Genomic DNA, 23344 nt, shown 5'->3' with positions numbered 1-23344 from the left:
GTTACTGCATACACACAGATTGATATTATAACCTGAACAGATTTGTAGAATGCCCTGTTGTCATTACATGTTGGCCAACATTGTTTCAACAAAAAAAACAAAAACAACATTCAGATAAAACCACCCGGTGGAGGAGAGTCCAACATGGGACAGAAGTTGAGTCCATAAACACCACTGGGGATCAAGATTCTGTGCCATGGGGACAACACAAATGGTCCCTCATCATGACAGTCATGCTGTTTATTCACTCAAAAACTATTCCATGTAGTTAAAAGAGCACTCCCTTGATTTAGCGTTGCACTTTTAACATTGTTGGACACAAAAAAAGGAACATGTTGCATGTTCAAACTGCACCAAATTCAACAAAGCACTCCATGAGGTCCCTAGAAATACACCTCACTTACTCACCTCACTTTGCCTTCCGGCTCAGCTCTCTTTTCGTCACCACGGTGCGTTAAAGTGAATGTAATACCGCCCCCCCCGCTGCTCCGATTCTCCGGACAATCTCACGTTCCATTGTCCCCTCACTCGCAAACAAGACCCCGAGGTAGTTGAACTCCTTCACTTGAGGGTAAGGACTCATTCCCTACCGGAGCAGCAATACACCTGCCAAGTGTTAAGTTGAATAGTTAAGGTTAGGCATTGACCTTGAATAGTTAAGGTTAGGCATTGACCTTGAATAGTTAAGGTTAGGCATTGACCTTGAATAGTTAAGGTTAGGTATTGACCTTGAATAGTTAAGGTTAGGTATTGATCTTTAATAGTTAAGGTAACCAAACTAAGTCCAAAGCTCCCTGCAACAACCAAGCGTGCGAAGCAGGTGTGTCGTTCAGTAGAGCGGTATATTTAACGTCAAGTTAAAATAACAACGTCAGAGACACTGTGACAATAAGTTGTCAAGGTCCTGCAATAATCAGGCATGCATTGGCACAACAAGCTCTTCCTCTATTGAGACAAAGGTGTGTCCATAGTCCAGGTAACCCGAGTGCCCTGGGAAACTTACATCTTTTGTGATCTTTTAATCACAACTCAAGTGCCTTGGTGCAACAGAAAACCTGTTCTACAGCTGAGATTAAAACAAACTCTTATACTTACGCACAATTTCTCATATTTAATTCAACCACTTGCTCAAATTGTTAAATTCTGTCAGCGTAAAACTTTTTATTACTATCTTTATGTAAACTAGTGGAGAGACAACTGTAGCGACAATATTTATCACTGATATATATTTGTGTTAAAAAAATATACTCACATTTTGATGAAGTTGCAACTAAAAAACAAATGATAATGCACTGTGTATACTCTTTATACTATAGAGACATCTTTTAAATCCTTCCTTATTAGGTCATTATTTGGTCGGCTGAACTGAAGAATTGGCAGTTCAGCTGAACCGGTTCTCGATTTGACAGAAATTGCTCGATATAAAAGACGACTTTTGATATTTCTTGATCCTTACAAGTGAGAAAAAAAAACTATGTCAAAGGGGAAATATCATGCACCTGTATTTTTGAGTTTCTACTAGAACATGTTTACATGCTTTAATGTTCAAAAAACTAAGTATTTTAGTATTCCGTTTTAGCGCCCGTCTCTTTAAGCCACCCTCCTTAAAAAGCTCCGATTGGCTTGTTAGAAAAATCTGGTGCATCTTTGGAAAGGTGGATCTCAAACTGTGGGCGATATATTCTAAAGAGCCTGTATGTGACATTGCAGAAAATAAACTGTCAAACAAATGTTTATGATACTTACTGTACATGTTTTGTTCAGACAATCTCCACAAATTAACATCACTGTTATGATTTTAGTGTAAATGCAACCTCCAGTAGTAAAAATACTACAAACTAAACCAAAGTCACATGACTTCCGGTCACCACCTCTAAGCTAAAGGCGGACTGCTGTTTGGCGTGATAACGTTTAGTAGCCTCATTTAACTACTTGTTTGCAGCCACCTTTTATTAAAGACAAAAGCTTCAAAATTCACAAGTGGGTATTTATTGACTTATTTTATGTCGTAGAAAATGTTAAAATTTCTTCAGCTTGTGTTAACCACAGACCTTATTTCAGACATCTAACTAAACACCCATTGACTTCCAGACGAGGGAACAGGAAGTGCTAAACTCATTCCTGCAGCTCTTTATAGATAATTTCAGTTGATCACACAGAATACAAAACTTACAGACGAGTCAAAGCTTGATAGAAAAGAAATTTATTTCCCCCTATTCACAAAAAAATTAAATAAAAAGGGATACATCAGATAACATCCCACCTGCACCACAGTTGAGCAAAAAAAAAAAAAGGTACTACATCAAATTCAATTGCCAGCCTTGATATCAGATTGAAACAAAGTTATGAATTAGTTTTCCACATTCTTCCCTAAAAAGGTTTCTATGCACCAAGCACCGACTCTCCTTCTGTCCAACCACAACATCAAAGTTGACATTATCAAATGGTCCGCTATAAAACAACGAAAACAAATTGTTCTTTAAATAAAAAGAATAAAAAAGGAAAAAAAAAAAAACTTTTAAAGTCCAAAAAGAAATTTGTGTACTGGAACACAAAAAAATAAACAAAATAAATTAATAAAAGCAAAACTGTCACAAGCATAAAAATAATAAAAAAAAAAAAAAAAGTGGACAACTTGCATTTAAATTTACTTCTGTATAGCTTAGTGTATCGCGACACAGTGAAGAGTGGTGAAGCCTCAACTCTTTACCGATGCTTTGTGGCGTAGGAGCTACATCCTTGTAAGAAAAGCTTCACCAAGAACTAATCCGTCAGTCCTTCAATTCAGCGAGTGGCCGCCTCAAATCTCAAACGCTTTGCCTCCCAGTTAAACCTGGAGACGCCGCCGCCGGTATCCACCCTGCAGGGTGTGTTGAGGAAACATTACACATCAATTCTTATTTCATAAAATACATCTATTGATGCGAGCTGATATTTAGGAAGGATGAGATTTTTTTTGACGGTCTTCGTTTTAGGAGATTTGAGCAAAACTGATGTTAACTGGCAGGCAAACGTTGATATTCTCAGTGGCCAAACTATAGAGAGACAAAGCCCCGTCCCTTCCGGTGGACACCATGGGACCTTATTTCGGAAAAAATATGAACTTTAGTCAACGGAGAAAGATAAATATTTTTTTTTTTATCCCGTTCGAATTGCGCCATGAATCACACAAATGATCTTTGTCAATTTAAAAGATAATTTTGCAAGTCAAGAAAGTCTCAGTTTGTCATAAAACTGAAAATACGTAATTAATATGAAAAACTGAACACCCAATAGTGTCATAGTGACGTCTCTTGTGTTTCCTACCGGGATGAACTCACACCTGTAATAACAATCTGATCCTTCTTTCTCTTCCCGGCTGATAAAAAGACCAGGAATCGCTGGATAAAACACATCAGGTCAGATAACGGTTCATTTGTGCGTGGAACATACTGTAGCTGCGTTAGCTAAATAGCTAGTGGCTAGTGTTTGTGACGTATATTGTGCAAGACGAAAGATGTAGTTCACCGAGCGGTTTCACACGAAACTAAATGATACTATGACAAACTGACTTTCTTGACTTGAAATGTTATGTTTTAAATTGACGAACGTGTGATTTGTGGCGCAATTCAAACTGGATCAAAAGAATATTTGTCTCTCTTCATTGATCACTGTCCCACGGGGTCCACCGGAAGGGACGGGACTTCACCTCTATTCCCCAGACAGAACTTTATTGTAGGGCTGGTGCAAAATTACATCTAAGTAGGGATGCACCGATACCACTTTTTTCAGACCGAGTACAAGTATAAGTTCTTGCATTTGGGTACTCGCCGATACCGAGTACCGATACGAGTACTTCTCTGTGCCAAAATACCCTCGTTAACAGCCAGCTGGAGGGTGTGAGCGACACACGGCAGGCTGGGGAGTCCCGCAGACGAGGCACTGCGCAGCGACCGGCTCTAGGTCGGCTTGGAAAGGCTCTGGGCGAAGGTGCTTCCCGGGACCGTCCTCAATGCTTCCCAACCACGTCGTGCCCCCAGGGCGGGACTCGGCCCACATAAAAGGCGCCAAGGGTTTGCGGCGATGTCGGCAACCCACCCGACCCGTCTTGAAACATGGACTAAGTAGTCTAATGCACGCACGAGTCAGAGGGTGCGAGCAAAACCCTGTGGCGCAATGAAAGGAGGGCCGGTGCGCGCCGGGCTGAGGTGGGATCCAGGCCCCGCGGGGCCGGGCGCACCACCGGCCCCGTCTTGCCCGCACCGTCAGGGAGTCGGAGCGTGAGGACCAGAAAGATGGTGACGAGAGGTTAACATCACGCTGCCGTAAAGTGGTATCGGTGCTGTTGTATCGGAGCTGTATTGCGAGTACATTGGTACAGTATCGGACCCGATACTGGCTTTGGTATCGGTGCATCCCAACATCTAAGCAGTACTCACGTACACACCTTTATAGTAAAAACACCAACAGGCAAACAGCCACACACACTTCCATCACAACCGTCCACTATGGACAATGACTAAAAAAGATAAAGCTGGATAAAGACCACCACTCTCTCACAATAAGCTAACCAGTGTCAGGGGGGGGGGACTAATAGAACTCAAGAGTCAGTGTATATTTCCCAGGCAGATTCCTACACAGTATCAACGGGTGAATATGGCAACAACAATCACTAGTTTGATCGAAAAGCTGGAGAAGTACCTTATTAATCCAGCAGCGAAGTAGCGATGCCATTGACAAAGCTCTTATAAGGTAAGATCCCTCCAAATGGACCTGTTATAAAAATGACTAAAAAAAAAAAAAGGAGCAAGACTCATTGAAAAGCATGCAATGATCATGAACCGGGAGAAGCCTCGATGGCGAGAGCAGCCCAAAAAAAAAAAAAAAAAAAGCTTTGGTGGGAAACACTCAGAAACAGATATGGATGGACAGGTGCACTGGGGACGTGGATCCAAAAATACTGTAATTAAAGATGTCTCCCTCTTCTTGAATCCTATTCAATCCATTTTCAGGAGGAGCTACATTATATAAAACTATGTTAAGAGGCCTCAAGTCTTACCTAGTCATTTTTTTTTTTTTACCATTGCTTAACATTATCATCATAATGCTTACTTTTTAGCAAGCCGTTAACAGTCCTAAAATCACTTATCAAAAAGAAAAAGAAACTAGATCAGTATATTATTACTGTATTTGAAATTTCTTACAAAAAAAAGTGCATTTATATCAGTAAGAACCAATTCATTCTTGGTGATGTCTTATCGCTCTCATTGAGTCCGTTTTTTTTTGTAAAGTCTCTTAAAACGAAGCAGCAGCAGCAAAAAAAGGATTCTCGACTTACCTACAGTATTTGAAGTGAAGCTGATTCCTGCATTTATCTACCTATAGTTGGTCTTCTCACACACGCACACACACACACACACACACACACAGCCTCCATTAAACTAATTGATTAGGACGACACGTATGAATGGGAGGACAAACGAACCAAGCACCTGACCGCTTCGAATTATGGCAGCCTCCCCTTACTGACAATTAATGTAAGCAACAAGACAGACATTCACTTAAACATGCTTCATTTAAAGAGGTGATCATATGCCATGCAATAACTTGGTACTGCGGTGGTAAAAACCTTAAGAGGACAGACCTACTTTCTGTTTTTTTACCTCAAATGAGAGGGGGGGAAAAAAGATGATTCGGGAGGAATTCAGTAACCGAAGGGGGGGGGGGTGGAGGAAGGAAATTAAATTCAGCTAAATGTGAAAAGAGAATAAGAAACCATGTTTATGCACACCAAATGGTTTATGCAATTTCGCCGTAAAAGGTGCAAATGATTTGTGCACATTTCCTGCATTGTTACATAGTAAAAGCGTCTTTTTTTTGTTTGTTTGTTTAGCCTCTGGCACGCGGCTGTTTAAAACAGTCTACGTGCATTGTGGTGTTTTGGGACTGTGGCACCCTATGCTGGTTCAGATAATTCCTTTTTTAATGTACCTATCTGCCGCCCCCACACCCGCCCCTCCCCCTCCCAGCCGTCGCCTATCTTTAACAGAATAATCAAAATAGAGGAAAGGGGGGGCGGTCAAAGCCAGCCTCCCCCCGTTTAGTCCTCGCCTATCTAGGATCCCTGCGGTGCTGTTGGCGAAAGTCACTCTTTTGAGTGTGTTGGATTTAGTGAGGCGTTTAATCCGAGAGGTATATGTATATCCCCAGTTTACCCTCCCACACCCACCACCCTCCTCCCACCCTCCCATCCCTCCCTCAGAGAGACACACAGGGCGCGGGGGGAAAGGGGGCCGTCCGCTGAGTGGAGGCTCAATGCCAGTCACATCCCTCCAGCTCTCGTTTCTCCCCCACCGTCTGGGCAGTGCAATGAGTTCCCCAGTAACCCCTCCCCTACATTAACCTGGGAGAAACACAAACACAGGAACAAGAGAAGAGAAACATTAAAATCACATTACATGAGAGCTCACATGGTCAAAGTGTGATTCTGGATCAGAAAATATAGGAACAAAATGTATCATTGTTATCAATGAGCTGGGTGTTTTCATCATCTCCAGAAGGTGGTCTGTACGTCTGCGGGACATACCTAACAGGTTGGTGTCCTGTGTGGACAAAGGAGGAGGCTGGGTTAGACACCGTAGCAGGCCGACAGGCGCTCCTTCAACAGAGGGGGGAACTGCTCAGAGAACTGCTGCCAGTTCTCCTCCCCGACCTGGTCCTTGAAGCCGTGCAAGATCTGGGAAAAGAAGACAAGAAAAACAATCATGGAGGCCGAGTAAGGCCCTGATCACACGGAGCGCGTTCTGCAGGTGGAAAACATGAGGCGCACTGCATTGCTTTTTTTGTGGCCTTGATCAGACGGAGCGTTTTCTTTTTCAGTTTGCGCGTCTTTTTTTTTTTTATTGCTGCTAGGCAACTGCCGAATGGCTCCCTCGCTGAACTGCTGCGTGTCTCGCGCGCGTGTGTGTTTTCTGTTCATAATGGCCATTTCAGTTTATTATAAATATCATTTATATGTATTTAAGACAGAAAAAGGTTAAGAAGCGTGTGGTAATTTGTAAATAATAGTAATAACACACAATTAAAACCCCGTACTTTAACCATTCATGGAGCCGTGCAAGTCGGTGCATGTTCTACAACACTGTCCTGCAAATATTTCAGAATAAAAGCCTTGTGTTAACAAATGAAGGAATTCTGGCCACAGTTAAAAAGCTTGAGAAAAGGAAGCAGAAAGGGTTGATTTAAAAATAAATATTTACTTTCTTTCATGTCTGACATATTCTACAGATGTCTAGACATCGAAACTGTAGTAATGTTGCTGGTATGTCAATATACTGTCAAAAGATCACTTTCAGCTCAGCAACGCAAAAGCAGCGCGCAAAAAGCTTCACTCTCATTGAAAACAATTAAGGCCGCTAAAACACGCTCTGTCTGACCAGGGCCTCAGCTCTCTACATGCAGAGTCATACATCGGCTAGTTTTGTGTTTACGAACAACTGCTCTCCCTCCCCGAACAGCGAGCTCTGCGCACACTTCTCAGACACAAAAAAATCATCCACACCATATAATCAGATTTCGAATGTCTGATAAGTGATCATCACGGAGTGTGGCGAGCCGGCGCTACACACGGGGAGGGAGGGAACATTGTATTGACGTTAGTTATCTAAAACAAGGTAAGGCCCATTCATCAATGTGTCTGACAGGATGGGATAAGTGATACGGTGTTTGTTTTCCTGGAGACACTCACCTTATAAAACATGTCTCTCAGGTCGTCCTTGGGGTTGACCCAGGACGCCACGGCGTCACAGAAGAAAATGAAATCCTGGAAAGAGAGGGGGCTTGTTATTAGTATATCCAGAGCTCATATGAATGAGGCACACAGGGTGAAAAGTGTGATTCTGGATCAGAAAATATAGGAACAAAATGTATCACTAGGTATCAATGAGCTGGGTGTTTCATCATTTCCAGACTAACTTAGAACACCACCCCGAGGCCTCAACAGCTTTACCGAACATCACCTCACCTGCACCACTCCTGCAGGGTTGACGCCGATCATCACACAGATTCCCCTGAAGGCCGAGTCCTTCTCCTCGTTATCTCGGATATTCCTCAACGATGTGCACCTGGGGAGAGGCACAGTGACGGGATACAAAAGTGGAATATATTAATTCATCGAATCAGGTGCTGCAGGTCTTTATAAGCTCAAATCTAATTTATTTCCAATCACGCAAAGACGCTGTGTCCCTACAGAAAGAATACATCTCTTAAATCAACGAGATGGGTATTTCATGATATCAGGACGGTAAATAATCTCACCATGGTCTGATGAATTGCTGCAGCTGTGGTGCAACTTCCTGTGGACAGACGTAACCCAGTCTGCCGATCGTAATGGCTGCACACAGGGAGACCAAAGAAATGTCACTTTAACTCCCACGTTTCAAACGCCCGTCCCAACGTGTACAGTGCGTGTATGACTTTGTGTGTACCTGTGTTTTCCAGCAAAGTCTTGGGTGTGTTGGGTCTGTTGATGATCTCCACCAGGTGTGGCAGAACCATGCCGACATACGGCTGCATCTCTGCACCTAAAACAAAAAACGTCAAGAATACACAGTTCAAATAGATTCAAAAACACATGACGACTTGATTACTGCGAATACAAAGTGGTCTGGGCAAAATAGGTTTCTTGTGATGTTTTTTTTAATCTATTGATTGCTTTTGTTTGTTAATATGTTTTTTTGTAACTAGAAACCTACATTTCCATGTTTAACAGGATGTATTCAATCACTACAACAGCGGTCACATTGTTAAAGAGGAATCAACACGTGTTGGTGACTAACTAAAATAATTGTTTGGCATTTGGGTAATTCTTTTAGTAATTTCTATAAAAACAACGAGGCATATCTTAACATGTCTGACAGAAAAATCTCCTTTGACTTTGCTCAACTGTGCCACCTAGCGCAACGTGAGGTGTGCCATATCTGGATCAGAAAATATAGGAACAAAATGTATCATTGTGTGTCAATGAGCTGGGTGTTTCATCATATCCAGATACTGGGAAAACATGAGCAATATTAGGCTGATGGGTCCAGTGGTATTACAGATTAGCAGAGGACATACAGACAGATGCACACACATGCTTGACCGAATACATAAGCTGCACGGTAAGTAGCCAGACAGTTCAACAATAAGTGCGACCTGCTTTCTCACCCATTTGCATGGAGATCTCTCCGATGGCCCAGGTGGCGTTGTTACACACTGAGATAAACTCCGGGTTCAGGTTGAGCCCCAGGATGGGCATGAACTCAGCTGGAGGGAGGACATGAACACACACTGGTTACAATACAAACAGAACCTCCTAATCCCTCATTAAAGACATCGGACCATCTACGACTGGGTAGCCAGATAGTAGAGGACGTGTGACACTCACCAATGCAGGGTTTAACATGAAGGAAGCACGCCTTGGTTAGATCGCCCAGCAGAGCGAAGGAGCTTTGCCTCACCTCGGGCATCGTATCCTGCAACACAAACCAGACCCCTTAGTGTTAAATACATGTTATTCACATCCAGAACAATATGTAGATAAACTACTCCATCATACCTGCATGCACTGGAAAAGCAGGGTCATGATGTTGGAGCGGGCCACTAGCTGCTCCACGTGCTCCCCCAGACCCTCAGCCAGGCCGCTCAGCAGATCCAAGGCCACGATCATAAAATCCTTGTCAGGGGCCTCATACTGGTCTGGATGCTGGTTGTACATCTGTACAGACAAGTTCCATTATCCCTTCTGCACCTCTGACAACAGACCACTAAATACACAACGCATACATTTTGTTTGCATTCTCACCATAGCCTGAGCTAGCGTCTTCTGGACTAGTGTGACACAGCGCTGGTAGACGGGCTCACAGTAAGGCAGAAACCCACTCTGCAGGGCGGTGGCTACCGACGACAGACACTGGAGGACACAAAGATGACTTGTAAAAACACAGATATGTACCGTGTGTTGTCTGGGCTGTACGCCATAATTATTAATCCTAATTATATAAAAGCAGAGACACCCCATACAGCAAAGATTATTTTCTATGAAAGAGATTATATAAAAAACTCAGACATGATCTAAACCCAACACGGGTCAGGCACGCAAGCTTGCACGCAAGCTTGCACGCATGTAAACCTGCTAGAATCGAGATGGCAAACACTCAACTGTGCCACCTAGCGCAATGTGAGGTTTGCTACATCTGGATCAGAAAATATAGGAACAAAATGTATCATTGTGTGTCAATGAGCTGGGTGTTTCATCATATCCAGATACTGGGCACGTGTTCTCAATGAACCATTTGTAGACCAGTAGAGTGCCGACCTACGCCAGGTGTGTCTGTAACCACCACTGCTGTAATGTTTGATTTAAATAAGACAAACCATGGGTCATAAAAATCAGCTATAATGCCAAGTATTGATTTAAAAATCAACTTCTCACCTCCAGTAGTGGGAAGAGATCCTTGTCTTCGTCTTTCAGCTCGTTCCACTTGGCAATAAGGGGGGGCATCAACTTCTGAATGTACTCCTGAGAAACAATATAAAGTGGTGCGATCAGGGTTTCTCCTCCATTTAAAGTCTTCGACAAACACATTTGATTAAAGGTAAAGTAAAGGACTTTACACACCGGGGTCGTGATGAATAAACAAAATATTAGCCTACGAATATTTCAGTCAAATATTTGCAAAATTGCGAAACACTTTTAATAAAAGGTTTGAATACATTCATTCAGGCTGAGGACCAACTACTGGGGTCCTCTTGACCCAGAGCAGCATCTGGCCGTCTGTCTGAGCTACACTTGTATAGCATAATCTACTGTAAGCTATTTTAGTTTCCTTTTAGCAAAATGCTCCGTGTGAATTTTACCTCTGGTAAATAGTTAACGCAGTGTATATGTCTAGGGCTTTTTTCTAGGGCAGTCCACAAATCAACGGGTGATGTCACGGTGACTACGTCCACTCCTTATACACAGTCTATGATTTAAATTTAATTTTGTGTCATTCTATTAGCTAAGGCTCAATTAGGGGCAAAAACAAACTATCAAACTTATTTTAAAAGAAATATGTAAACACTGATCTTCCATGAGTGCACTTACAGGCTGATTGAGGTGGTGACCCACTGAGTCTGCCAGAGTTCCTATGGCATCGTAGAGAATGAGCAGATTCTTGTGCTGGTACTTCCCAAAGGCAAACACCAGTGTGTCCAGGATGAAGCTCAGGTAGGGCACCAGCTCCGTGCACGCCTCCTCCTCCAGGGTCGCAAACGCACTGAGACAAAACAGAGATGGACGACAATGTCAATATTTGATCTATAGATCTAGTTTTTCCAGTCTAGGGATGATGCATGCAGGATGTGGATCAGACAACAATATGGGAACAAAGTGTATCATTGTTAATCAATGAGCTGGGTGTTTCATCATATCCACATACGGAGGAGGAGGAGGCTGACGCTGCTCACCTGCAGGCGGCCTCTTGCACCCTCTTGTTGCCGTCCAGGATGCGTTTCAGGAGCTCCGTCATGAGGGGTTTGAGGTAAGAGTCGGGGGGCTGGGAGACCACCCAATGTGCATAGCGACTCAGGGTCCAGCAGGCGATGGAGCGCACCAGGGCCTTTTTGTCACATAGACACGCGATGAGGTGGGGAATCAGCTCTGGCAGGTAGGCCACCATGCCCTGCATGCAGCCTGAGGCACGGAGAGAGGAGCGAAGGAGAAGTTATTAAAAAGGAGAATAATCACAGATTTTATCTTCTGCAGTTAATAATTTAGAGCAAACATCCTCCTGAACAAACTCAAATGATGCAAATATGAATTAGCTGACAGTTTTTGTGTTCTTGTTAGTTGAATTCTAACAAGTTTTTGTTTGTAAAAATAGATTTTCATCGTGTTTTATGATGAGCTCGGTACTGATGGGTACTGAGCTGCACATGAGCATTCTGAACTAGATCCCTAACTGCAACAGACAGCCTAAGTGTGTTGATTATACAAAACCTAGTAGGCCTATACATATAATCAGAACCGTTTGTCGGATGGTTGAGTAGCTTTGGAACCCCCGCTCCTTTCCAACATCGGATTAGACCGTCAGTGTCTGACAATTTTAGTCATTTTACGAAACAGACAATCCAACCTTCACACCCAGTTCATGTGGTGATTGGTCAGCTGTGTGGACCTTACACTCTACAGGATTTGAACTGTCATCCACACATTTAAACAATATCGCGTCTACCCCCCTCTCCATGACAGCCGACATTTCACGCTGCCTTCGATAGTCACTGTTTGGAACACCTATAAACACTTTAACCCTCCAACTAAGTCGGATTATACACATTGTACAAACTAGTTCTTTTCAAAGCATAACCCTAAGTGCCAATGAGTGGGACTGTTGGAAGCTTTGAATTGTTCTTATATCAGTTTAGAAAAAGCAATATTTGCTTAAATTAATCCAATTAGGCTACATCCCATTAGTAGATTTTAACTGGGTCAGTGGAATATGTAGTGGTCACTCGTTATGGCCTCTCAGCACCGTCCGGCAACAACATCTGTACCGAGACTTCACTTCACTTTTTAATCCTAAAGTGGTAATATTTGTTCAGAGATTATGCAAATCTGGATCAGAAAATATAGGAACATTAGGTATCATTGTGAATCAATGAGCTGGGTTTTTCATCATGTCCAGATGCAAGACGGACTTAAAAGTCCAACTCCATGTTGAAGACACTCATACATCTTATTCAGTTTTTATGAGCAGTCAATAAGGTTTAAATACGGCTAACTTGTGGGATTCTCTAATAACAATCTGTAGTTCCTGGGAGTCTTACCCTCAGCGATGGCCCCCAGCACCAGGATGCCAGACTCCTTGATGACCCAGTCGGGGTGGAAGAGCAGGCCTTTCAGGAGCGGCAGGAGGTGGGGCAGCAGATCGTCGCGGAACACGTTGGCGAGCACGTCCAGCGCTGCGGCGGAACACTTTCCTACATCCAAAAGAAAGAAAAAAGCCCAATTACATCCACTCTTAAACCCCCCCAACATGCACAGCAGAAGATGTTTTAATTTTTCTAAAAACTAACTGTATTTGACATCTTGAGCTTTCCAAACCAAAAGTTTCCACTCCAGTGAAAATATTTATGAAATACCAACACTTCTACTTTTATTGAAATCAATAAACAACCTGCAGAGAGAGGCATGGAAGACTGGAGATGATGGGCTATTGTTCATTTGGTTAGGGTCTGAACTAGGGTTGTCAATCGATTAAAATATCCTAAAGTGGAAAGTGTTCAGAGATTATGCAAATCTGGATCAGAAAATATAGGAACATTAGGTATCATTGTGAATCAATGAGCTGGGTTTTTCATCATGTCCAGATGCAAGACAGACTTAAAAGTCCAACTCCATGTTGAAGACACTCATACATCTTATTCAGTTTTTATGAGCAGTCAATGAGGTATAGATACAGCTAACCTGTGGGATCTCTGATAAAGTCAATTAACAACACAAAACAATGACAGATATTGTCCAGAAACCCTCACAGGTACTGCATTTAGCATAAAATATATGCTCAAATCATAACATGGCAAACTGCAGCCCAACAGGCAACAACAGCTGTCAGTGTGTCAGTGTGCTGATTTGACTATGACTTGCCCCAAACTGCATGTGATTATCATAAAGTGGGCATGTCTGTAGAGGGGAAACTTGTGGGAAAATTGATTGCGTTAATACGTTAAAGAAATTAGTCGCGTTAAAATGAATTTGCGTTAACACTTCATCGCGCTAACTTGACAGCCCTAGTCTTAATCCATCTGGCATCCTTTGCATATCACTAGAATGCCCCTTTCCACATTTTGGGGAGTCTCTCTAACAGCGTTTCTCCATCACTTACGCAGGTTCCAGTCTGACAGCGTGTCGTCATCATCGTCATCGTCGTCTTCATTGTCCTCGCCCTCCTCACCCTCCCCTCCTTCGTGCTGCAGGGTGACCGTGCGCGACTTGTGGAAACGTGGTTTGATGTCCTGATCGCTATCAGGTACGGCCTCGTCCTCCTCCACGTCACCCTGGACAAACACACACATTTTACTTCAGCTGCATCATCATATGTACTTTCAAAGATACAGAATGCACCTTAGTGTAGTCGTTGTTTTGGGATTTTGAGTCAGGATTTATTTATTTTAATCACAAATGCCAAACTTTTCTTAGTCAAAAGATCTCTCTCACAATGGTCAATACTCCGAAGTGTGAAAAGATGAAAATATGACAAAAAAAAGTAGAGATTGAGAGAAAAACACCACTATTGAGCAACAGCCTAGCACAGAGCCTTGGTAAATCTGGATCAGAAAATATAGGAACATTAGGTATCATTGTGAATCAATGAGCTGGGTTTTTCATCATGTCCAGATGCAAGACGGACCTAAAGGTCAAACTCCATGTTCTGTTAAGACGACTGCTGCTCTCCCAAATTATGTTTGAAAAATGATTACATTCCCAATATTTCATACAGCGTCACTTAAATGTTTTAAAACACTGAACATTATGAACATCAATTCACAATATGAGGGCATATTTCTGTATGAGATAGTTTTGTAAAACAGCTCAAGACCAAAGAGAGAGCTCACCTTTAGTAGTATGATGTCGATCTCTGAATACTTCATCCCATTTACCAAGATAGGTGTGAGTCTGTATCAAGCGGGGGAGATGGAGGATACTTTGCTTGGTTAAAACAGCCGGAGAAACTCAGGTACAAGTTGATGAGAAACTTGAATGATTCTGTATTAATGATCGAAGAACTAGGGCTGTACCCGAAGCAGAATTTTTTGATTCGGCACAGATTTGGCTGTTCAATACGATGATTCAATTATTCCTTCTTATAGAATATCTGGCATTCCATTGGCCTGAGTTTCAGTGATGATTTCGACCACATTAACGTAGTCAAATATGGTCCGCCGCAGTTTCATAATGAACTAAAAATATTTTTCAACCAATGGGGTTGACGCAGTCTGCCAAGGGGATTCGACTTAGCGAGGTCTAGGCGAGGGCGCAGCGACTGGCTCTCGGCTCCGGGCCTTGAGCTTTGCAGCACCCCTCGCCTGGACCGTGGTGCTCGGTGCGCCCTCTCTCTCTGCGGGTAGGGATGGGGCTCCCGGCGCGACTGTCAACTGGGGCGGACTGTCCTCAGTGCGAGGGTTCTGCGGCGATGTTGGCGAACCACCCAAATGTCTTGTTTTTGCTGTGTCATTATCATTCTTATCTATACAACTAATGTCTTTATGATTAAATTGTTTACAAGAGCACAAAGTTCTTCATAAATCTAGCCCTCATAAAAAGCCCTACAAAGAACTGAGCGTTCAATAAAATCTATAGATGGTATAACAATAATTTAACTCTTTAAATCTTTCACAGTATAAAAACACACAGCACAGACATGTAATATATTGACAGAGGTTCATGCTGATTGTTTAAGTCATCTGGCGTCATCAACACAGAACACACATTACAGCAACAGTAGTTATTATACTACTCACTGCACAAGGTGTCCAGACAGCATCTCCTTACAGATGGGTTGCTCTGCTAAAGTCAGCCAAAACTCGCAGGCCTCCAGAGCCACGTTCTCATCGGGGTCCTGGGTTCTCTGCAGCATGTACTGCAGGACACGAGCAAAGTACGTGTTTGAGACCGGAAAGTGTGAGCTGACAACGTCAAAAAATTAAAAATACCACTACTGTGCAACATCCTAACACAAAGCCTTCTTAAATCTGGATCAGAAAATATAGGAACATTAGGTATCATTGTGAATCAATGAGCTGGGTTTGTCATCATGTCCAGATGCAAGACGAATGTGGTCTAAATGTTCTCCCACATCTACAAGAGGTCCACAGCTGATTGAGCAAAACTTACCTGGATGATGCTGTGCATGTGGGGGATGAGGCGGTCGATGCGGACCTCCAGCAACATGACCAGGGCTCGGCACACGTTCTTTCGAACCTCAGAGTCCTCATCTGCTGCCAGCGCAAACAGGCTCTAGTAGGGGAGAGGAGAAATAACACAGGAAAGAAATGATATATAAAAAAGGAGGTTAAAAAATAAAGCACGATGGGGATGAACAACAAAATGGGTGGACAAAGACCATTTAAAAAACAAACTATCTCTCTGGTCTGCTATTCAAACACAGCAATACAATCTGATTTACTTCAGTGGTCAAAACACACAGCTCACCTCTATGAAGGTGTCAATGTTGTCCATCAGGGCCTGGGCTCTGCCAATTATGAACTGGTTCACACAGGCGATGGCGTGGGACCTGCAGCACATTGATGAAGCCAGTGGAACAACAGAGAGGTGGATTAGTGATGAAAGAGTGTGACAAAATGCATAACGTTTAACAGCCTATAACAACAGCAGCAACATCTGGCTTTGTCCCACTTTGTTTTGCTAAAACATTTTTAAAATGAGTATGCAAAAATGCATTTAAAAAGCCAACGCCTCCCCCTGCACAGTGCTTATTGTAGTGCATTTATTTGTGTTTTGGCCACAAATATTGTAGTGAGAACTTTTCTAATTGAATCCCATTAGCAATTAATTTAATTTAAGTCGTACATTAGTGTGAGGAAGTAAGATCACATCATCTGGATCAGACAGTATGAATACGAACACCTTCACTGTCAGTCAGCTGTTATATTGTGCATCACGTCCAGATGAATGATGAATGTCTAACAACAATCAGAGTTGAGTGTGTTTCTCTCTCCTAGTACCTAATCTTGGGGCTGCAGTGCTTGAAGAACTGGAGGAACTTTGGTATCATAATGTTGAGCGGCCTGTTCAGAGCGTCACTGTCCAGCAGCTCCGACGAGTCCTCGCAGATCTTCTGCAGTGCTCCAAACGAGCCCTGAGACACGGACATACACAGAGAGGCTGTCAAATCAAAAAACGCAACATACAGGGACACAGAGGAGAGAGTGAGACTGCATCAGAACATAAAAGTACTGAGTGCACTGAACAGACGTCACTTTTCAGCGGAAAGAATTTATGGTAGTCACAAATGCAAAACTTTTCTCAAATAATAGATCTTTCTCACGATTAGAGGTGTCACAAGAACCGATACTTCGATTATAGATCGATGCCAATTCTGAAAAACGTGATGGTACTCGGACTAACAGTGTTTCGGGGTCCATCGGAAATTTCCCTGATAGTGCTAGATTGTGAACAACAAATTTGTGTTAAGCGACGTTAGCATAGTCCTGCTTAGCTAAATAACAGCGCTAACAGCTAACATATGAAGGTTCCATTGAGTTACATTATATCGAGCTATATTCAGTAACAAATTACTATTGGGCGAAGGTAAATTATAACGTTATGTGTTCAAATATACTTGTGTAAAATTTTGTATTTAGCGAGAAAACGGCATGCGAATCAGGGAATTTCACTACTTGACTACTAAATTTCTTGTATCGTGACACCCCTACTCATGACGGGTATTTTTTATATGCGGTATGCGTTTGAGTCTCTGAAGTGTGAACTGACAACGTCAAAAAATGTATAGAGATTGAGAGAAAAAGACCACTACTGAGCTACATCCTAGCACAGAGCTTTGTTAAATCTGGATCAGAAAATATAGGAACATTAGGTATCATTGTGAATCAATGAGCTGGGTTTCTCATCATGTCCAGATGCAAGACGGACTCAAAAGTCCAACTCCATGTTGAAGATACTCAGTCTTTCAAGAGGACTGCTGCTCTCCCAAGTGATGTTTGAAAAATAATTAAGACTCCCAATGCCACTTAAATGTTTTAAAAACACTTAACATTATGAACAAAAGAAAACATCAATTCACACTGACCTCTGCCTTTACATGTCAATATCATAAAAAAAGAAATTTAAAATCATTTGGAGTACTGCCGTTTCTTTTAAAACGATCTGCTGCACACTGCTAGGGTGGGGCAAATGCCATTCCTAGTATAGCTATATACAAACCTATAACCTGAGAAGGTTTAATGAAGAAAATGCCTTAAAAGAAAAGTGACAGCCTTGATTTTTATAGCATAAAAAAAACAAGGGCATAATGGGGTAAGTGCAGACCTCGCAGGTGTTGTAGTCGTCTGAGTTGAGCAGGTTGCAGAGCTGGGGCAGCAGTTCGGGCCATGTTTGCAGCTCTCCCTTGGAGGCAATAGTAGTGATCAGGATGCCTGGAGGAGCGAGAGAGAAAGGCAGAAAATACCAGACGTCAGATAGTGATGTATAATTAACGGGGACCGTGAGCGGTTGCCTTTGCAGCAGCTCTGGATCAGACAGTATGAATACAAAAACCTTCACAGGCAATCAGGTGTTTTTAATTTATGCATCATCTCCAGAGGCTGACAGAATGAAAAAGCAGGGGAGGAGTACTAGGTGTATTGGATGTGTGGAGGGAAGCTAGCCCACAAAAATAATTAACGACGCCACACGCTGACAGAACGCCCACAAAGCACAAAAAACTCACCAATTGTGGCACGAATGAGCGGCGAGGGGTCGCCGATGTTGTTGAGACATTCCTGCTTGATGAACTCAGCAACAGTTGGGGGGAAGTTCTGGTAGTGGGCCTTGACATTGTTCTTCAGTATCAGACCGCTTAGAGAGCGAGTCGGCTCGTCTGGGGAGAGGAAGTAGGTGGAAGAAAAGGAACAAATAAGTTGAGAGAAAAACAATTAGTTAACAAATAATGTCTGTATTTGGAACATGGCTGTTACGATAATGAATAAACGGTCCCTGATTTTACGTGTTTTTAGGGTGTGTTTTTTTTTTTTTTATACAATTCAAATGTATCCTGATAACCAGTATAGATACACCAATCCATCCCTTTCCAATCCAGATACCAGTTCTACCTGGACTCGGGACAAGCAACTGATTGGGATCAGAGATTATGCAAATCTGGATCAGAAAATATAGGAACATTAGGTATCATTGTAAATCAATGAGCTGGGTTTTTCATCATGTCCAGATGCAAAACGGACTTAAAAGTCCAACTCCATGTTGAAGACACACATACATCTTATTCAGTTTTTATGAGCAGTCAATGAGGTATAGATACAGCTAACTTGTGGCATTTTTTTTTATTACATTCTTTTAGAAGGTTTGTAAATTTAAAGTTGTTTTTTTTTTAGTTTAGGGGGAGTACAGGAGGAACTTTGATTATTGTGGATCAATGATCTGGGCGTGTTATAAATGGCTGAAAGAGGAAAACAAACATCGGACTACTCACCTTCAGTTTTGAGTCGTGTGAGAACAAAGATGAGATAGTTGTTGAAGTCGGGGAATTGGTTGAGTTGTTCAAGTTTCTAGTACAGGAGTTAAGGACCATTTTCACTTTGAGCTTCCAAATTAAGCAACTATAACTATTGAACTCTATGCCAAGTAACAAGTTTGACAACAGAAAACCAACAAAAAGACATTCCTCTCCATGGGACTACAAGTGTTTTAAACATATCCAATATTTAAAAAAACAAAAACAAACAAAAAGTCGTATTCCTCTCCATGGGATTACCAGTGTTTTAAACATATCCAATATTTACGGGTGACTCACCCAAATAGATTTTCCATCGGCCAAAAATATTTGTTTTTTTATAACAACTCTAATAAATAAAGGTGTTCTCTGGGCCACTACAGTAAAATCCCCAACATGTGGATAACACTTGTAACTTGATAACATGACAGTAGTGACAATAAATTAACACGGAACAAAAGCCTTTTGCACTAGCACTAAAAGTTACACATGTCCTTCTTTAGTCAAGGATACTTGTTGGACTGCTCTCTGCGTGACTGTGTTGGGCGATTGCGAGTCTTTGAGCAGTTGGAGGACCTGCTGGAGTCCCTGCTCATCTGGCTGCCACTCCATCCTGGAAAACCAACACAAAAATTAATATTAATTTAGTTCTATAAATGTTTTCCAGTGTATTCCTATAACATACATAGATATAATAGAATAGAAATAGGTAAGCGAGTGGTCTCTGGATCAGACAGTATGAATACAAACACCATCACTGACAGTCAGATGTTTATGATGCATCATCTCCAAAGCCCACATGGTGAGGAAAGCAGTGTAAGAGGACACAATGTACAGAGCATAATATGAAGCTGAGCGTTTCCACCACCAGTAGTGCATTAAAACAGCTATTTATATATTTACTTCTCTTTTTATTATTATTATATGATGTATGATTGTTTAACCGATTGTTTTTCAGCCTATGCTGACTCAGTTCCCAACTAGGGGAGGTTATTTCAGAGGATGTGAGTCTCAGATCGGTTTGACTCTGATGAAGACGTGGTTGGCATGGAAACGTTAGTCTTCTAATAAAGTTGATTGCCTTAAATCTGTGGGCTCCAGTGTGCTTTGGACCTGGTCTCTGTTACAAGATTTACCCTATACTGTGAGCACCGGACAGGATTCCTTGTGAAGCGGTTGAAGCGCGTCTAACTTCCTTTCTTCACTCAACATATCTTCAGTAACCACATGTCATGGTCCTGTGCGGAGACTACAAAAAAAAGGGGCCATAATAGGGCTCTGAAAAGTTATGTAAACATTTGCAGACACTACTTACTATCGTTTTAGTCAGGCAGCGTACCAAATGGTTGAGGAAGAAAGGGGAATAAGCCTCAGGGTATCTGGAGGAAGGCTAAAGGTGCACATGGTCTTGGTTCAGGCAGTCAGGGGCCCACTAGCGTTATGGTATGGGCTAATTTAAGAGATAAGATAAACGCAAAAAGCAGTAGTCATTTGAAGACACTACTTAGTATCTATTTACTTAGTCAGGCAGTTTACCAAATGGTTGAGGGAGAAAGGGGAATAAGCCTCAGGGTATCTGGGGGAAGGCTATGGTGCACATGGTTTAAGGCAGTCAGGGGCCCACTAAAGTTTAAGGTAGGGGCTAATTTAAGAGATAAGATAAACGGTTGAAGCGCGTCTAACTTCCTTTCTTCACTCAGCATATCTTCAGTAACCATATTATTTCATGGTCCTGTACGAAGACTACAAAAAAAAGGGGCCATAATAGGGCTCTGAAAAGTCATGTAAACATTTGCGGACACTACTTACTATCTATTTAGTGTACCAAATGGTCGAGGAAGAAAGGGGAATAAGCCTCAGGGTATCTAGAGGAAGGCTAAAGGTGCACATGGTCTTGGTTCAAAGCAGTCAGGGGCCCACTAGAGTTAAGGTATGGGCTAATTTAAGAGATAAGAAACGCAAAAAGCGGTTGTCATTTGCAGACACTACTTACTATCTATTTAGTGTACCAAATGGTTGAGAAAAAAGGGGGAATAAGCCTCAGGGTGTCTGCAGGAAGGCTAAATGTGCACATGGTTGTGGTTTTGGTCAGTCAGAGGCCCACTAGAGTTAGGTATGGGCTAATTTAAGAGATAAGATAAGCGGTTGTCCTCCGTACCTAACACCTAAAATTGTGATTGTAAATCTTATTGAGGCACACACACACAAAAAAACAGGACATTAGAGAACATGACCAGCTGAAATCTCTGTGACCCGGTTTATCCGCTCCAAGTTAATCCTCCCAACCCCCACTCTGCTGGTATAATTTACACAAACGCTTCTTTAGTGTCTCAATACTTCTTGTTCACATTTAAAACACTGTGTTTGTACAACACAGATGGCACTAAAACTTGCCATTTATTTAGGAGAGGGTCGTGTTCGTTGTGGCTGGTCAGAGAAAAGTTGTGGTGAATTGAAGTTAGTGAGCTCTGCAGCAGCAGGGCCAACATAGATAGCTAGCTAGGAACATAAAGGAGGTTTAGTTTGATCCATCTGTCATTAATTTGGATTTTCATGGATAATTACATACACATGAGTTGTTTCTAACTATTAGTTGTACATGTTTTATATATATTAGAGTGTATTATTTTATTTATTACCTTAATTTATGTACAATATAATTGTTGTTGTGAGGTGTTAAGAGCTCTGCCTCCCTCATGGCCTTGTGTGTCTCACACAAAGTGCCTTAAAGAAATCTGTAGTTTACAAAAATACTGATTTATTAAGGCACTTTGTATGAGACACACGGGAGTGTTAGTTAGCCAAAACTCCTAGCTATGGTTTAATCAACTACAACTCACTGGAATAGTTAGTTTACTCATAACATCCATCATTGTTTAACTAATCTGTTGGTGACGCATCATTAAAGATGCCTGTATATTAACTAGTTGATCTGATGCTACCACAGTTGTCTTCTTTGCTCGGGCCTGGTCGACAGAGCAGCTGCAGGCCGGCTGCTCACAACGTGCCCGGCGAGGAAAACAGACAAATAACCTCCATATACTACCATAAATACAGCCATTAACTAACTCATAACTATATATAATATTAACATATACTCTGTCCCGTAAGGCAGAACAGTTAAATCATCTCTAACAGTTAGTAATATGTAGAAAACTTGGTGAACACGTTGTGTTAGCTGGAGTTAGCTAGTTAGCTAGCCGCTAATCCGCCTGAGTTTGTAACTGACTAATGCTAACAGCCATGCTAATGCTAACAGCCATGCTAATGCTAACAGCCATGCTAATGCTAACAACCATGCTAATGCTAACAACCATGCTAATGCTAACAGCCATGCTAATGCTAATGCTAATGCTAACAGCCATGCTAATGCTAACAGCCATGCTAATGCTAACAACCATGCTAATGCTAACAACCATGCTAATGCTAACAACCATGCTAATGCTAACAGCCATGCTAATGTTAATGCTAATGCTAACAGCCATGCTAATGCTAACAGCCATGCTAATACTAAAACCCATGCTAATGCTAACAGTCATGCTAATGCTAGCAGCCATGCTAATACTAATGCTACTAGCCGTGCTAATGCTACATTAACGTTGGTATTCGCTCCATCATTAACTCCTCTTTAACGGTTAGTACTATGTATTAACGTGGTGAACACGTTGTTGCTAGCTCGCCGCTAAGCCGCCTGAATTTATAAAGCTAATGCTACTAGCCATGCTAATGCTACATTAACTTTGATATATTGTTTCTCTCTCTGAACATCTTACCCGATGAGGCGGTCTGATCGGTTTAATACGTGTCTAAATGGGTTTGTCAAAGTACAGCAGTACTTGATACTGTACGTACTATAGAGTTGAAGGTTGTGTTCTGGTTCGTGTTCTGGTTCTGGCCCTCTCTCTCCTCCCGCTGCTCTCAGCAGCTTCTTCTTGTTCAAATGAACACGCCGGGTTGAAACTGACCTATGGAGGCTTCCGTCTCAGTACACATCGCACTAATCTCGCGAGATCTCCGCAGCCGCTTCGCGTTTTTTGCTAACCACATTTCAATTAAATGTGAATGTGGAATGACTGCATCATACTCCACCAGCA

General features: G+C 42.1%; 1 protein-coding gene and 2 non-coding genes across 3 annotated transcripts; all 3 read right to left on the bottom strand.

Moving 5' to 3' along the window:
* Positions 1-4994: 4994 nt before the first annotated feature.
* On the bottom strand, positions 4995-23248 carry LOC119501411 (transportin-2-like). The gene is made up of 25 exons (XM_037791730.1): positions 23103-23248; positions 19764-19863; positions 19230-19305; positions 18471-18620; positions 18071-18177; positions 16747-16880; positions 16214-16295; positions 15896-16018; positions 15523-15641; positions 14617-14677; positions 13887-14058; positions 12829-12981; positions 11470-11695; positions 11108-11279; positions 10454-10540; positions 9824-9931; positions 9578-9736; positions 9407-9494; positions 9187-9285; positions 8466-8561; positions 8296-8371; positions 8003-8102; positions 7727-7801; positions 6566-6715; positions 4995-6382 (listed from the first exon to the last, which is right to left on the bottom strand). Exons 2-24 carry the CDS (start codon positions 19860-19862, stop codon positions 6608-6610), a joined length of 2670 nt encoding a protein of 889 aa, XP_037647658.1. The 5' UTR covers position 19863; positions 23103-23248; the 3' UTR covers positions 4995-6382; positions 6566-6607.
* On the bottom strand, positions 16621-16689 carry LOC119502587. The gene has a single exon (XR_005210110.1). It is a non-coding gene; the product is annotated as a small nucleolar RNA SNORD41 (small nucleolar RNA).
* On the bottom strand, positions 19975-20042 carry LOC119502588. The gene has a single exon (XR_005210111.1). It is a non-coding gene; the product is annotated as a small nucleolar RNA SNORD41 (small nucleolar RNA).
* Positions 23249-23344: the final 96 nt, after the last annotated feature.

Source organism: Sebastes umbrosus, chromosome 14 (assembly GCF_015220745.1).
Source record: "Sebastes umbrosus isolate fSebUmb1 chromosome 14, fSebUmb1.pri, whole genome shotgun sequence".
Classification (NCBI taxonomy): Eukaryota; Metazoa; Chordata; class Actinopteri; order Perciformes; family Sebastidae; genus Sebastes; species Sebastes umbrosus.
This window is presented reverse-complemented; position numbering and strand designations above follow the sequence as displayed.